Genomic DNA, 15707 nt, shown 5'->3' on the forward strand with positions numbered 1-15707 from the left:
CAGTGGTCCTGGACAGAAGTAAGCTGTTTTCTTACAGCTTTACTCTGCTGTTTGCTTTTACTCAAGTACACTGAGCTCTCAACTCTAATAGTTTCTAACAGCATCTTTTCAAAAAACAGAGACCCCCCCTCCCCGAACACGGCTAACGCCGCGGGGCAGCCACTCAGCCTCATCCTCCCTGAGAGGAGCTTGGATGGAAGGCCATAAACCCTGCAAAACAAACGATGCAGCCAAGTTTACAGATACTCAAGATTAAACGGTGCAAAGGACCGTCGGCATTGCCTGGAGGARCATGTATTTTGTTCCCTTACATTCCATCGCCCAGCCGCACTGCCCCTTCCAAGGGGCACTGTGGACAGCAGGGTGTCCCCGCGCCCYAGGGCCACACCAGAGGCGCCTCCCGTGGATTTTGGCCATGCCGGGAGCCCCTGGATAGTACCACAGGTGCCAAGCTTCTCACCATTGTCTGCCACTCTGCCTCCTGTCCCGCGCTTACCGCGCCTTGGGATGAGGCAGGAGTGGGGCAGCCGGGAGCAGAGAGCTCCCCTCAGCCCGTCATAGGGGGACTGCCGGCAGCTCCTGCTAATCGCTGCGCTTTGAAGTCCCGCCGGTAACTCTGGCGGGACTGCGAGTTTTACCGGCCGCTGCCGAGAGCTGGCGGCCAGGCGGAGGCATGGATAGCGCACTTTTGTGATCCTAATGACGAACGAGACTGAAGAGATGTTTCGGCTGTTCGGGGACAGCCGGCGTTTCGCACAAGTCCATCACGCAGGCGGTCTTGCCGGGCCGGCGCGATTGGAGCCCCGACATGGCAATCGCTGCCGCGGGGTCAGCATGTCCCGTGGCCGCGCTGACCAGGACCAGTAATGTACGGAGGGGCGGCGGTCCCGCTCCGGAGGACGGGTGCGAGCAAGTCTCACCAAGCGGTCCGCATGGTTTTGGCGTGTGGTTCGCCCCGGGACTGGCTGTGCCCGACCGACCGGAGGAGACGACSGCAGCTCCGGCGGACGCAGAGGGGMCTGTCCTYCCTGCAGYTGTCAGGCTGAGGTCGACGAAGGTGCCGGAGCTGCCGGGGCGCCCTGTTCCCTCGCCGGTCAAGCTCGCTGACCCTCCTCGGGTGGTCACTTATACAGCCAGGAGGGCAGAGCTGGCTGCCGAGGGAGACCGTGTGCGTGCGACACACCGCYGCTGCCTCTTCCGCGCCAAGGCTCGGAGAGTTCGTGAGAATTAACTTTGCGCATCGCGAGCAAAGCAAAAAAGAACCCAAAACACTGAGAAGGAAAAAAAAAAAAAAGGGGGGGGAAGGAAGTAAAAGACGCGATAGGAAATGGGCAATTAAAACCGACCGAGCCACTAATAAAAGAAAAAAATAAATAAATCAGGAGCAGAGGGACTCGGTTGTGCCAGCTTTGCACAGTCAGGGGCCGTCTGCTTCAAGGGCCGTCGCTGCCCAAAGGAGTCTGAACACCGGGCGGACTCTACTGGGGGTGCCCCAGCCCCGCTGCCGGCGCTTATACCTCTAACGACATCAACGCTATGATTTGTTTTGAATGTTCAGCTTTATTGGTGTTCTCCCTTTGCCAAAATGTGCTTGATTACATAGATGTAGTGCCGTGATAACTGCGCACCCTAGACAGCCTAGGTGTAACCGGGAAAGTTCAGCCCAGGCCAGATCAAATCCCAGCCTGTTTAATGCTGGAAGGCTGCATGTTGCTATTAGTGTTAAATATATGGCTAATTATGCGTATGAAAATTAAACATCAGTGTTATGCTAATGGGGCCGCCTTCAGCTGTGGATCAGAGCACTTGAGACTAGCATTTAATCAAATGAATCAGTAACTAATACATCTGCACGTGTGAACTTTCACAAGATCATTTTCCTGTTACAGTCACACCGCAAAATTATGAAAGAAATAATTATCAACACTTTCTAATTATCTAGCAAAGTAATTTGGGATTCATCGTGGGCTTTCTGGGGAGGATCTCCTAAGTCCCACCTCATTTACCGCTCACGCACGCGGAAGTTTTCATTTTAAGCTCAAATGCGCAGTTGGGCCCTTTCAGGGCGATTTTGTTTGGTTGGGTTACCTCTTTCCCTTGAAAATAATAACGGCARTAGCCGGCCAGCGCGATATAGAGGTGCGGGTGGCGCTGGGACCCGCGGGCCGGAGCCGAGAGACCCTGCGCGCCCGCGGAGAGTGCGCGGCCGGGCAGGCGGGAGCCGCTCGCTTTGTCCGCGGGTCCCGCCGCCGTCTGCCGGAGCGGGGCGGGCAGCTGCGAGAACCCTTACAGCCCGCCGAGGCCGGCGGAGCGCGGCTGCCGTCCCCTCCGCGCCGCCCGCGCGGCGAGGGGCGGAGAAGGGCGGACGGGGTTGTGCTGCCTTCCGCCGACCTCCGGATCGGTGCCTTCGGTCGCCGGCGGCGGGAGTGGGCGGCCCGCGATGGGAGCGGGTTCCCGAGCGGCTCCTTGCCGGGGCCGGCCGGGAGCGGGGCGGGCGGGCGTGCGGTCACCGCCGGCGCTCGGGCAGGCGCGGCGCTGCCAGCCCGGCTCTCCGCGCTCACCGGGGTCCGGGCGAGCCCCGAGCGCCTCGGACCAATCCAAAGCGATTATGCAAGACRACGGACCAATCAGCTCCGTCGTCTCATGAATATTCATAGACTTGGCTGAGTCAAAGCTTTTAGGCGAGTTTGTGTAGATCTACAGCATCATGCTTAGACTTTTCAAAGAGACAAACTCCATTTTCTTATGAATGGAAAGTGAAAAACCCTGTTTCGCTTAAATTGGGTTCTTTCCTGTCCTGAGAAACACAACAGACCCCAAAAAGGCAAGCTGAAGAGAGAGCACACACACAGACCCAGCGACAAGAAATGACCATGACTACCATGCCAGAGAGTCTAAATAGCCCYGTCTCAGGGAAGGCCGTCTTTATGGAGTTTGGGCCGCCCAGCCAGCAAATGTCTCCTTCTCCCATGTCCCACGGACACTATTCCATGCACTGTTTACACTCCGCGGGCCATTCTCAGCCTGACAGCTCGTACAGCACAGCTTCGTCCTTCTCCCGACCGCTGGGCTACCCCTATGTGAACTCGGTCAGCAGCCACTCGACCAACCCCTACATCAGTTCAGTGCAGTCCTACCCCAACAGCTCCAGCCTGACTCAGACCCGGTTAGAGGAGACAGGTAGGTGCACTCGGCTTTGGGGAGGGGGGGGAGGGGAGGAGGGAAGGCAAGGCGGGAGGGAGGGTGTTGTATTTAAAAAAATCTATTGGGGAAAAAAATTAAATTAAATTACAAAATATTAGTCAGGAGAGGCTGAGGATCACAGGGGACCAATACACAGAGCACACAATGCTTGGCTGGAAAAGAAACCAACCCAGATGTGCACGTATTAGTCTTCGTAATTATTTATTGCGTAGCGCTATAAACAATGTATGCAATTAAGGGTAATTAAACCTAAACTGCAGCCTGTAAAAATAGCAAACTTTCTCTGGGAAGAAGCCTGGTCTGCCATAATGGCCCGGAGCCTTTGTTAGCCTTACTCGAGCTTCACTTTTCTTCCTTCTCATTATTGTTATTGTTGATGTTGCTGCTGTTATTGTTAATGCTGCTGCTGCTATTACTGTTACTGCTATTATTGCTATTGCTGCTATTATTATTATTTATTCTGCATGTTTGTTGTTTGTAGGGGCCGAATCGGAGAAAAGCACTGTGGTAGAAGGAGGGGAAGTTCGCTTTAATGGGAAGGGGAAAAAAATCCGCAAACCCAGGACTATTTACTCCAGTTTGCAGCTACAGGCTTTGAACAGGAGGTTCCAGCAGACCCAGTACCTGGCTCTCCCCGAAAGAGCCGAACTCGCAGCGTCTCTGGGACTCACCCAGACCCAGGTATAGCTCTGTCTGAGCCGGCCCCTCTCCCGTGTCCCCTCCGTGTCCCCACCGTCGGCGTGGGAGACCACACGCGTAATGCAGACGGGTCACAACTGCCGGCAACGGAACCCGACGCGACACATGTCCCGCCGTGGAGGAGCACCCGGTGTTGTGGAAGCCCCCGCAGGACCCGCTACAGTGGGCCCAGGGGGCTCCTACCGGGGGGCTTGGGATCACAGAATAACACAAGTAGCCAAGGGGGGAATAAAGGAGAGAAGCTGGGGTGCTGCCGGGTGCGGGGGTTCGTCGTGCCCGGGGRGGGATAAGGGGGATGCTGGACCGTACCGAGAGATGCTGAGCCCTGTCCCGTTCCCCTTTGCAGGTGAAGATTTGGTTTCAGAACAAGCGCTCCAAATTCAAGAAGCTGATGAAGCAAGGAGGGGCCGCCCTGGAGAGCAGCGCCTTGACCAACGGCAGAGCTCTCTCGGGCAGCTCGCCACCCGTGCCTCCAGTGTGGAATACCACCTCCGCCTCCGGTAAGGCCTCGTCGGGGACCCCGGGCACCTACATCCCCAGCTACACGTCGTGGTATCCTTCGGCCCACCAAGAAGCTATGCAGCAGCCGCAACTGATGTGATTATATATACATTTTCCCCTAATGCAAGCACTATCGGTCCCAAAAAGAATTAGAATCCGGGAGAAAAAAAAAAAAAAAAGGAAATTAAGTCAAATAAAAGGAAACGGGGGGAAAAAAAAGAGGGGGGAAGAGAGAGAGTTTTAAAAAAGCAAATATAAAAGAAACCCAAGCAAACAAACAAACAGGAGGTCTCTTGCCCATCCAGCCATTAGGACGCTGCACGGTAGCTCGGTGCAGGAGAGCACAGATGTGATGCGGGCCGGTTCCCACCGCTGACAGCTGACGGAGCGGCCCCGAGCACCGCACAACAGCCTGGGAGCAGAGCGAGCGCCGGCCGCGGCTTTGTGGGACAATCAGAAAAAGATGTCTGGGGGGCGGGGAAGCCCTCTCCTCTGTCCTGTCTGTCTATCTGTGTCTGTTGAAATGTAGGTCATTTATTTACTACCCCGGTCTGACGGTCTCTTCAATTGCAAGGGTGAAGGAAGCTGTACAATTTACCAGAGCTTCTTTCCCYCGACGTTTTCTGTACTTTTCACTATCCATCTGTATATTTTTTGTTGTTGTTAAAAGGGGAAGACAGGAGGCTTATTTATTGATTTAAATTACCACTGTGAGCGTGCTAGAAACAAACTCAGTTTGCTGAGTGTACTGCTTGGACGCACAGCTTAAACAAAATCGCAGACGGTCCGTCGTCCCGTCCCCCCGCCTCCCCCGCCCCTTCTCCTCGAATAAATCACCACGAGGGAAGGATGTGATTTTAACTTTTACAATAACTTTTATACTTCGCTGGTGTGGAGAGTTTTGGTCCGAATGATTTGCATTTCTCGCGTATTTAACAAAGGAAAAAATAAATGCACATTGTTTGGTACTCTGAAGTGGAATCGCAGCAGCTGCCAGCGCTTTACTGAGGTGAAGCAAAGCGCTGAGGACGGAACGAGAGCCCGGAGGGCGGCGGGGGGGACCCTTCGGGAGGGCGGGCGGGAGGGCACCCGCGCGGTCCCGGCGCGGCCTCTCTGCGAAAAACCGGCCCGAAGCCGAAATGCACAAACTGACGTGCAGGAGCTACTCGCTGTACATATTTTATTCTTAATTATTATTATTATTATTATTATTATTATTATTATTATTGTTCTGTAAACATGTTGCACAAAATTAGCCTTTTTAAATTATTATTATTATTTCCGTTCTGTTTCGTGTGGCTGTAAAACATGATGCTTTGTGTACTGAGATTTTGACATTTTACTTGTGAAATTCGGAAGATGTGATAAAATGAGCTCGGCGGTGTTTAGTGTTCTATATGTCAAAGTTTAGTTTTATATTGAGAATGTTAACTTATTGCTTTGTATCTGGGGGAGGAAATGAGAAAAAAAACACATAAATCTTTGTACATAAGTTATAAAGTTTCTTTGAGACAGTAAAATTATGGTTTGGAAAAAGAGACATGCATGCTCCCTGTCTCGCAGAGCGCCGGGAGCGGGACCTGGGCCAGGCTCCGCGCTCCGCACCGCTACAGACGGTGGCTGTAACCGGGAGGCGAGAGGGAATCAGGGCAGCGACACTCCCCGGGCAGGGCAGCCTGTCCCCCATGCGCCCGGCCGGGCCTAGTTAGGCGGCGGCGGCCGTCGCGATGGACCGCGGGACCCTCGGCGGAGGGGTCGCTCGGGGCCGGGGGGAACCGAGCGCTGATGCCGTGACGGGAGGGGGATACGGGCAGGCCGGGACAGCTCCGGCCGCCGTCCCGACAGCCGAGCCGGCTGCCTTCCTGCGCATCCCTTTTCGTGGGAGACGAAAGCATGCTGGTGCTGCTGCCGTCATCCCAGCCCCGGACTGAGCCGTGCTCGCTCCCCGGGGTGGCGCAGCGCCGAGCACAGCCCGTGGCTATTGCTGGGGTGGGTAAAGCGCTGCAGAGCGGAGGAGCCGGGAGCGGCTGGGCTCGGCCGGCTGGCCGTGCGCGTCTCTGCGCGCAGGTTCCGCGGAGGATCGGCTGCGCAGCCCCGCGGGGACCATGCTCACTCGCACCGAGATACGCACCCGCTCCCCAGTGCGCGGGGCCGGTGCCCAGCCGATGCGCGGCAGCGCAGCATCCTCCCTAGAGAGCACACGCGGCGCGGCAGCCCGTGGGAGTGCTGTATCCGACATGGAAAACGCTCCGCATTTCCCGCAATGCCACGGCCCGAGTCCGGTCCCGAGTCGCCCCAAGTCCCGAGCGGAGCCAGAAGGCTCCGAGGCCCCGTARCGCCCCAGGACCCGCACAGCCCCCACGGCGGCTCTGCCGGAGACCAAACGCCTTTGACCGGACAGGAGCGGGGCAGTGAAGCAGTTCGGAGGGATTTAAAGATATATTAGCTTCTCCTAATTCAATAAAGTCTTCCTAACAGTTCAAATAGAGAAATTATCAGTTTTCTCTCAGCGAGGCGGTCTTAAGTTAGAGGCTATTATAATTGTACATTTGAAAATGTTAATCTCAATACAGGCCTAATTAATTCTGCCTTGTTGCTGACAAGTAGTTCATCAAATATCTGATTCGAAGATTTTCATAATGAGGATATTAATTAAACTATGAATAATCCAAAGGTGCTTATATTGAAACAATACCTCATTACAATGATTAAGTCCTGATTTCGAATATTATACCTTTACCAATTGTCACCCGGCAAATACAACCTTATGGATGAGCCTGTAAATGGCAAAATGTAATTTTGGGATATATTTTTCCTTGTTGGGGAAAAAAAAAGTGCCCCTCATTTTCAAACACTTCTGAAATAGGTTACACACAGCTTAATGATGATCAAAATGACTCTTTTCTGCAAAAAAAGACCCCAAAGTGCGCGTACAGCTGCAAACCCAAGAGGGTCAGCATCATTTCACTGTATTCTCTTCTTGATTACAAGCCGAGCCCATCAAACACAACATAATTACAGTAATTTCAGGTTTATTTATTCTAATGCAGTTTCCCCATCTCTCTGGTAATTATGAGCAATTTTTTCGCCCAGGGAATCTTTTTGCATTAACAAAAGAGATAACGCACTGAAAGCCAAATTTGCTGTGCATTGAGAAAAGCGAAGAAAAAAAAATAAAATAGGTGCGAGCTGCCATCTCTGCAATTCTCCTATATTGGAGCTCTGCAAATTGCTTGCAGGTGTATGGAGCAGAGCTGTCAATAGGAAGGGGCTTCCAAATTAGCAAATGCACAATGTTGAAGTAATGAAGACAGACTTAGCAAAATTGCCAAACAACAGATACCTCTTTAATATCTTCCACCCAAAAAGAAAAAGGGGGAAAAAATCCCCTTGGAGTGTCCCTGCGAACCCCCTTGAATAGCTGGGGATGTTGTACATGTGTCAATCTAATTGCAGAGCACAGAGCGGCCCCTGAAACTAGAAAAAAAAAATAATCAAATAGCAGAGCCCAAACCCGTCTGCATTCGGAATTTACTCCCTTCGTTTGACAGAGGGGGATAAGAAATCCCCTCCGCCGCCCGCTCCGCTCTCCCTGCCGTCGCCCTCCTACCCCGCTCCTGCCGCCACCGCCGCTCTCATGCCAGTGAAAAACTGCCATGTCCCCCCCCGAGCGGGCGCCTTCCCCTCCCGCCTCCCGGCTCTGGACCGGGACCGGGCAGTAGCGTTCCCTTTCGCAGGGGACCGACAAACGCACACCGCGAAACCACCGCCGAAAACGAGCGCACGCCGGCGCCRGCAGCCCCCGACCCCGCGGTAGTCCCGGGCACCGAGTGCCCCCGCGCCGCCCCCGCGCCGCTCTGCCTGCACCGGGCTCCGCGGCTCGGCGCGGCTCGGCCCGCGGAATGCTCCGGAGCGGCGCGGCTCCGCTGTGCGCCGCATCCCCGTCGCCCGGCCCGCCGTCCCACTCCCTTCCTCGCCCGGGTGCCGCCGGCGGGGAGTTTTGAGGAGAGACCGGGCCGGCTGAGCCGCCGGCRCTTTCCCCCCTGTCCCGTCCCGCGCGGGGCACCCGTCCACGTCGCGCCCCGTACACTCACCTACCCCCGCGAGAAAGGAGCCTGTCGCCACCCTTACCTTCCGCCTCAGTCCCTGAGGCTCTGGACAAAAGTCTTTGCTTTACAACAAACCAAAGGACCGAACGCGGCTTTTTGCTACGAAAGTTAGAAGAACGAGAGAGTGTGAGAGAGAGGAGAGGATCGGGGAGGGAGAAAGAAAAAAAAAAAAAAAAAAAAAAAAGAAGCCGAACACAATAATAATATCCTGAGAGTGCAAATGTGGATTGAGATCCCCCAGAGATGCACATGCCTCTGAGCGCAGCAGCCTTTTTGCAGCTCTGCTCTTGCAGAATATGACTGAAATTTTCTGCTATATAGCCTCTGTCTTTATAGCTGATGAAAAAAATTGCAGATTATTAGCATAAATGTTTACTCTTCATTACGCTGATGACATTGTGCACTCGAGATCTTGGTAATCTTTGGGAAAATTATGAGTAATTTTTAAAAATTTTAAAGCAGCAGCAGTTACCATGCAATTCAGGCTAATTCTGCGTAGGCTCCGAACGGATATAATTATCGAGGAGTCAAGATGTTATGCTAAAAACTATGCATTGATATTCCCATTTATTATGTACATACAACTTTGACAATGTTGATGCTTGAAATAGCAGGAAATTGTCTTGCGCAAAAATTACAGTCCATATTAGGACATGTGAAATTGCGAAGAATTATATAGTAATTGCAGGCTTTCAGATGGGAGAGCCAGAATGCTCAAACTAGTGCAAATGTGGATAAAATTACAGATCAGAGCAAAAATTAGGGAAAAAAGGGGTCTGGGATTTTTCAAGTTGGCTATAGGATTCCGGAAGTGTCTAATGCCACATGATTGCTGCAGCTTTAGGGGAGACATTCATGCCTCAAATAACTCCTTTTGCCAGAGCCGCTTTAATTGAATTTCTCGTGCTTTCTCTTTTCACCGGGCAAATGAGTAAATTGCCTCCCCACGGTACAAGCCCAGCCGGCCCCGCCCGTGCTCCGGGGGGGCAGAGGGTGCCCCCTCGGCCGGGGGCCTGACGTGCCGCCCTCCCGGACCGGGCTGTTCTCGTAGCCACCGTTTACCCCGACCGCCCCCCCTGGACCGGCCCCACTCAGCCGCCCCCGGCCCCGGAGCCGGGACCAGGGACGACCAGCGGGGTGGGGGTGGGAGAGAACCTCGGTGCTGGGACGTGGGGTGGAATTGTTCCAGCCCCTCACCAGGCTCCCTATCCCGCTCCGCAATCCTTCCCGGAGTGTAGGGGCAGGGAGGCCAGGGCATCTCCCCCCCCCCCCCCCCGCCCCCCCCCCTCCCCGTTATCCTGCTCCCTGCGACTTTGGCCGGCTCCGGGCAGCCGATCCCCGTGTAACTTGTGATCATGGTTCTCAGCGGTCCTTTCGGACAGGAAAAGAGCAGAAGAAAACAGGTTACAAACATACGCATATGTATACGTATGCATGTGCGGTGGGCACGGGAGCGGCTGTAACGCGCCTCTCCAGCCGCTTGCCGTCGCCGACCCCAGCACGGTCTGAGCCGCATCTGGGATGCGAGCAGCGGGCGAAATATGGAGCCTGGAAAGGCTCTGGGAATACGGGATCCTTGAAGCACGAAAACCCCATTGCATACACGAGGTGCGGACAGCCCAGAGAGGACTGCTGCTAGCAGACAGCAAGTAAATAGTAATAAATAAATAAAAAATGAAATAGCAGAAAGAAAGAGCGGAGGCTCCTGTCCTGGGTGCGGCGTGCTCTGCTCCCTGACCGCTGGTGGCGTTCCCCCGCTGAGCAGGTACCCGTCCCAAGGACCCCACGCCGCTGTCGGCATCCTGCCCGACCCCACACGGCCAAGAAACACCACCGCAATGCTACATCGGACTGGAGACACTGGATCAGGAGGGACCGGGGCGCACATGTTTGAGGGGAATTTTATTTGACTGTGAGAAGAGCCTGTAAAAACGACGGGGCGGGGGGACGGGGACGCAACGGGAATGGGAATGATCTCCATCCCGTCCATGGCCCGCGCCCACATAAGGGTTCTTAACATTATGAAAGACGCGCACGGCATCCCGGACGACAGATTTAGCAAAACTTGTCACCTGCCACAGGGGTGTATCCCATTTTCCCCTCTCGCCTCCATTTCCCCACCGGTCGTAGCCCGCGGAAACACCGCGCTCGCTGCCGGGAACACAACTCCTCCCAGACCACGGGGGCGGGGGGGCTCAACGGTTCTGCTCGCCACGCGTGCCGCCYCACTCCGTGCTCGCCGCCCCAGCGATTCGCCACCGGCCAGCGGGGAAGTTTCTTCCCCCACGGCCCCAGCGGATGGCTGAAGTCACTGCCACCAGGTCTCCCCGGAGGGAGGGTGCAAGAGGGGAGAAATGCGAGATGGGCCGGCACCGCTGTTTCTTGGGGCGGCTCTGGGCTCTCTTCCCCTCCTCGCCGCCGGGTCAGARCCGGAACCGAAGGGCAGCTGCCGCTTCCCTCTTTGTCTCTCCCATTCCATCCTCTGGCTTTCTTTGCACCCGACTCTCGCCTTCCAATACTCCCCCGTCATTCTTCTCTTTTTCTCACTCCTCCCTCGACCCCCTCCTCCCCTCGCCCCCAAGCTTTCCCCAAAGCTCTCAGAAGCAATCTGCCCTCCCGCTTCCTCCCCCTCTTTCCCCTCACCTCTTTTCCCCTTCTTTCCCCCCTCCCACCGACATGTCTCCTTGTGGGGCCGCCCCCCTCTGCCTTCCCCGGCCCCGCCCGGGCTCCTCATGTCAAGGCCTCTCGGAAGAGTCTCGGCCAGGCTSCGTCTTCCCTACCCAGGGCAAGCTGGCCTGGTCCTTCTTCATCATCTTGCCTGCAACAGGATCTTCCGCACTGCTCTCTCTCACTCTGCCCTCTCCAAGCACGGGGGGCCTCGGGATGACAAAGGCCRGAGACCCCCTCTTTCACCCCCTTTTGTTTCTCCGAATAACAGGACATACTCCAGGAGTATGCCCCTCAGGGTTACAGCTTGGAGGGGTGCAGCCAGAAGGTGGCATCCCGAATGGGGTGGCCCCGAAGGCTGCAGCAGAGGTCATCAAGGTGAGGGTTCAGCTCAGAGGGGTGCAGGGAGCATTCCAAAGGGTTACATCCTGGAGGAGTCCAGCTCTAAAGGAATACATCCCATGAAACTGCAGCTTGGAAGAGGTGCTGCTTGGAAAGGGGTTGAACCTGGAGGGATCCTGCCCTTACAAGGTACATCCCAAAGAAGTTCAGCTAGGTGGGATGAAGCTGGAGGGTTGCATCCCAGTGGGGAACATCCTGACGGRTCCAGTCCTCAAGGGGCACATCTCGGTTCAGTCGGTGCCTCCAGCTCTCGAAGCAGCACAGAGGGCTTGGGGCAGCCACCGGCTCTGGCCCAAGCAAAGATCCCGTGCAGGTTACCGGCCTGCATGCCATCGCTGGAGGGGCAGGGCGAAATGTCCCTGGGTCAGGGCTGCACTCGCGGACCAGCTCCGGGATTGCTACGATCCCCGGGCACGGCCCTGCCCCAAACCGCTCCGGACCGCCATGGGAAGCTGTGAGACGGCAGGAGTCTGTCCCGGGTGAAATGTCGCTGGCGCCAGCAGGCGGGAGAGGGGGAAGGGGGGGCGGCTCTGTGCTGCTGCAGGCAGCGCTGAGTGATTCATGGCCTCGCCGAGAAGACTGTCAGGGGCGAAATTTTATTGTAGACGGGAAAGAGGCGAAGGAGGGGGGAGGTTGCAAGCTTGCGGCAACAGTTACGAGGAGCGGGTGGAAGGGACGCAGCTCTCCCTCCCAGCCATCGCCCGGGTCCGAATCGACAACCTCAACCTTCCCCATCCCAAAAAAACTCAGCGTGGGCACCATGGAAACAATAATTTATTTAAATAATCTCTGCTTATCGTAAAAGAAACATGAATGAGTGTATAACTTTTCCATAATAAATAACCAAAAATACCGTTTTGTATTTTTTTTTCCCACGACTCTGAACATCAAATAGAGCAGGGGCATGTCAGTGGCTAGGTTGCCGGGGGGAGCTGGGGGAGGCGGAGGGGAGGGCTCGCCGCAGCTTGGCGCCCGACCCGGGCAAGCCCCGTCGGGGCACGAAACCAGCCCGGAGGGAGCGCACGGGCGGGAGCCGCGCCGACACCGCCGCCTGCCACCGGCCCCCACCCCCGCCGGACGGTTTCGTTCACGGCTAAAAAGGATACATTAAAGACGGGAGGCTTCTGTTCTAAATCTACATATAAAAATTATTTATATTTTTTATCGTTTTATTTTTTAGTCCCCARCATCAAAGTGAGGTTATCCGCAAAGGCACCTATCAAATTTAAAAAAATAAAAAGTAAAGTTAACCAGAGTTCTGCACCGGTGGTTTTGATGAAAATGCCGGGGAAGAGGAGAAAGGTGGACGAAGGAGAGAGAAGGGAGGGAGATGAGCACTTGTTCCACAGCGTGGTTGTTTTCACGGCAGGAGGGTGACCGCACGAGGCTGAATGAACATGGGGCCCGCCGGCGGCGGCAATGGGGCGGGATGGGGCGCGGAGCTGTTCCTCTCCGCCGGGATGGCCGGAGCCAGGCTTCACCAAAACACCAGTGCTGCACGTCAGTGCCCCGCGGCTGCCCGGTGAGGCTGCGGGCTCAAGTCTCTACAGCGCCTAGAAGATGCTGCCACTGCCGTGGTGATGCGGAGGCTGCGCCGGCTGCGGGAGGGGAGCGGCCGCCGGCAGGTGCGCTGGGCCGCCGGGGGCCGCCGGGTACCACGAGTAGCTACCGAGGAAGGCGGCGGCGGGGCTGGGGCTGGCGGTGCCGGCGCCACCCGCGGTGCGCGGGTGCGAAGCGAAGTCCCAGGCGGGGGGCGAGGAGGGAGACGGCGGCGAAGAACTACGGCGGGGAGGCGGCTCCGCTGGGATCTCTCCGCTTTTCCACATCTTCTTGAACTTGGAGCGGCGGTTCTGAAACCAGATCTTCACCTGTGGGGAAAGGGGCGTCAGGCGGCCGCTGTCTCTGCGGCGCCGTCCCGGCGCCCAAGCYGCCCGCGGCGGGGCAGGGACGTGCAGCTTGCGCGGCCCCGAGCACTCCCGACACTGCCTCAGCGACGCTGCCGCTTCGCCTGCACTTCCACCCGGGGGCCGTCGAGGCGCCATGGGCCGGCCTTCCTGCCACGCTCGCACCCGACTCCGCGGAGGGCGACAGGCCACAGCGGGGCGGGACATGCCCGGGGCCCAGCGGCAAGAGAGCCTTACCTGCGTCTGGGTGAGGCCGAGGGAGGCCGCCAGCTCTGCTCTCTCGGGCAAGGCGAGGTACTGGGTTTTCTGGAAGCGCCGCTGCAGAGCCGCCAGCTGGAAGCTGGAGTAGATGGTCCGGGGTTTCCGCACTTTCTTCGGCTTCCCATTCACGATCCTGATCTCCGGCTCGCAGTCTTCCTTCTCTGCTGCAGCAGAAACGGCAACCCCAATGAGGCGAGGCTCCCCCGCCGCCCCGGGCCCTTACTCGCAGCTCGGCATCACCGCCCTCCCCGTCGGGGCGGACCACCGGGAACGAGCGCTCTCCCGGCCCACCCCAAGTCCCGAGCCCCGATCGCCTCCTCACCAGGATCACCGAGCCATCCCCCAAGCGGGGCTCGGACGTACCAGAGTCGTTGTTGGCTGGAGAGGCCCTGCTGCCGTAGGGCCCGTAGGAGCCGTAGGCGCCCCCGTAACCCACGTCGTAGGCGGCCTTGGCAGAATAGGGGGCGGTGCCGCCGCCCGCGTAGGGGTAGGAGCCCACGGGGCCGTAGGGCGACCCGCCCGCTGGCCCGTGCTGCTGGTTGGTGTAGTAGTTGCTGTCGGTGGCCGTGGAGACAGGCAGCGTGGGAGACTCCTGCGGCTTGTGCAGACCGCCGTGCTGGTGGTAGCTGCCAGCGGAGATCTGGCTGGCGTGCATGTCCGGCACCAGACTCTCCAGCATCCCCGTCATCCCGCGTCCCCGCCCGCCCGGGCACGGGCCACCGCCCCGCGGCCGTCCCCACCGGGGACAGGCGGTCAGAGCCACGCCACCATGCTCGATGCGCTGCGCCGGGGCGGTGCAGCCGCGCTCCCGCCGCCGCCAGCGGGACGGACTCTGCGCGCCGCGCGCCGCCGGGACGGCATTTAACACGGGTCACGTGGCGCGCCGCACGTCACCTAGCAACAGCCAATGGGCAGCCCGCCCGCGCCGGCTCCCCTCGGGCTCGCGGAGTGCCGGACGGGAGCGGCGCCGGGCGTGGGTACGAGCGGGGTCGCCAGGGCCCGGYTTTCCCGTTGTATGGTTCAGGCTGCTGCCCCTTTGGTTGGGCAGGGCGGTCCGATCCTCACCGGCGAGCGCTCGGGGCTCAGCCCGGTCGCTTCTACCGTGCTGTATCTCCGGTGTGTGCCCCCGTCTGGCCGGCGACCCCAGGGAAAGGCCCACACATCGGTCCCTCCCTGAGCGGCATCCCCACGGGGGCGCGGCTGAGGGGCCGCGTTCGGGGGTCCTTCTCAGCTGTTCTGACCCCGGGAGAGCGTGCACATCGCGGGAGATCAGCAACCCGCTCTGTGTGCCCGAGTGGCAGCGCTTTCCAGTGAAATCTCCGTAATGATACACACAGACGGGCGACACTCCGCCTAGCACGCACGTGTGTTTTATACCGCAGTTGTTGACGGCGCCCACGGGACGTCCCTTCASGCGGCAGCCGCTAACGGTGCCTGTTGCGGCCCAGGCACGACGGCGGGGCTGGAGGTGCCGGGCACCCACGAGCAGCAGCCCCTTTCCCTGCCCTGTCAGGAACCTCCGGAGGCTGCTCCAGAGCCGTCGGAGCCGGTTGTCGGTCGGGCACAGCGGCGCTGCCCTTGGCCGCCCTCTGCCGGGGACAGCGCCACGGGGCAGGAGTCAGAACTGCGTCTTAGGGGCGCTGAGAAGCGCTTCGGAACTGATTTTTATTCCTATATGTCTTTTTCCCTCGCTTGACTGTCCCGCTACGGAGCCGAGCCGCCTGCCTCCTTGCCAGGGAGCGCGTTCCTTTCGCAGGGGGCGGCACTGGTGCGAGGGTGGTTGCAAATGAGACAAAAAGCTGATTAAAAAAAAAAAAAAAAGTATAAAAATAAAAAGGGACCGGCTGCCGTGGCGTTGTTTGCAAGGGCTTACCCCCTTGGTAGGTGGGTGTACCTACCCCCACGCGCCCCGAGCCCGCCCCGCCTCAAGAGCCCCCGMGCGTGCCCCCTCAGGCGCCCT

General features: G+C 57.7%; 2 protein-coding genes across 3 annotated transcripts; one reads left to right on the plus strand and one right to left on the minus strand.

Annotated features, from left to right (window-relative positions):
• The first annotated feature begins 2526 nt into the window (after nt 1-2526).
• On the plus strand, nt 2527-4554 carry DLX1 (distal-less homeobox 1). Its single transcript, XM_057379140.1, has 3 exons — nt 2527-3180; nt 3686-3885; nt 4250-4554. The coding sequence occupies exons 1-3, from the start codon at nt 2868-2870 to the stop codon at nt 4502-4504; spliced, it is 768 nt and encodes a 255-aa protein (XP_057235123.1). The 5' UTR covers nt 2527-2867; the 3' UTR covers nt 4505-4554.
• A 7786-nt stretch (nt 4555-12340) lies between these two features.
• On the minus strand, nt 12341-14565 carry DLX2 (distal-less homeobox 2). Of its 2 annotated transcripts, none has more exons than XM_057379146.1 (3): nt 14111-14565; nt 13724-13908; nt 12341-13450 (listed from the first exon to the last, which is right to left on the minus strand). In XM_057379146.1, the coding sequence occupies exons 1-3, from the start codon at nt 14433-14435 to the stop codon at nt 13136-13138; spliced, it is 825 nt and encodes a 274-aa protein (XP_057235129.1). In that variant the 5' UTR covers nt 14436-14565; the 3' UTR covers nt 12341-13135. The 2 variants fall into 2 exon arrangements, with proteins under 2 accessions (XP_057235129.1, XP_057235128.1); XM_057379145.1 differs by having other exon boundaries at nt 13724-13911.
• Nucleotides 14566-15707: the final 1142 nt, after the last annotated feature.

The sequence above is a fragment of the Malurus melanocephalus genome, unplaced genomic scaffold (assembly GCF_030028575.1).
Source record: "Malurus melanocephalus ecotype Western Australia unplaced genomic scaffold, MMel_1.1 scaffold_390, whole genome shotgun sequence".
Classification (NCBI taxonomy): Eukaryota; Metazoa; Chordata; class Aves; order Passeriformes; family Maluridae; genus Malurus; species Malurus melanocephalus.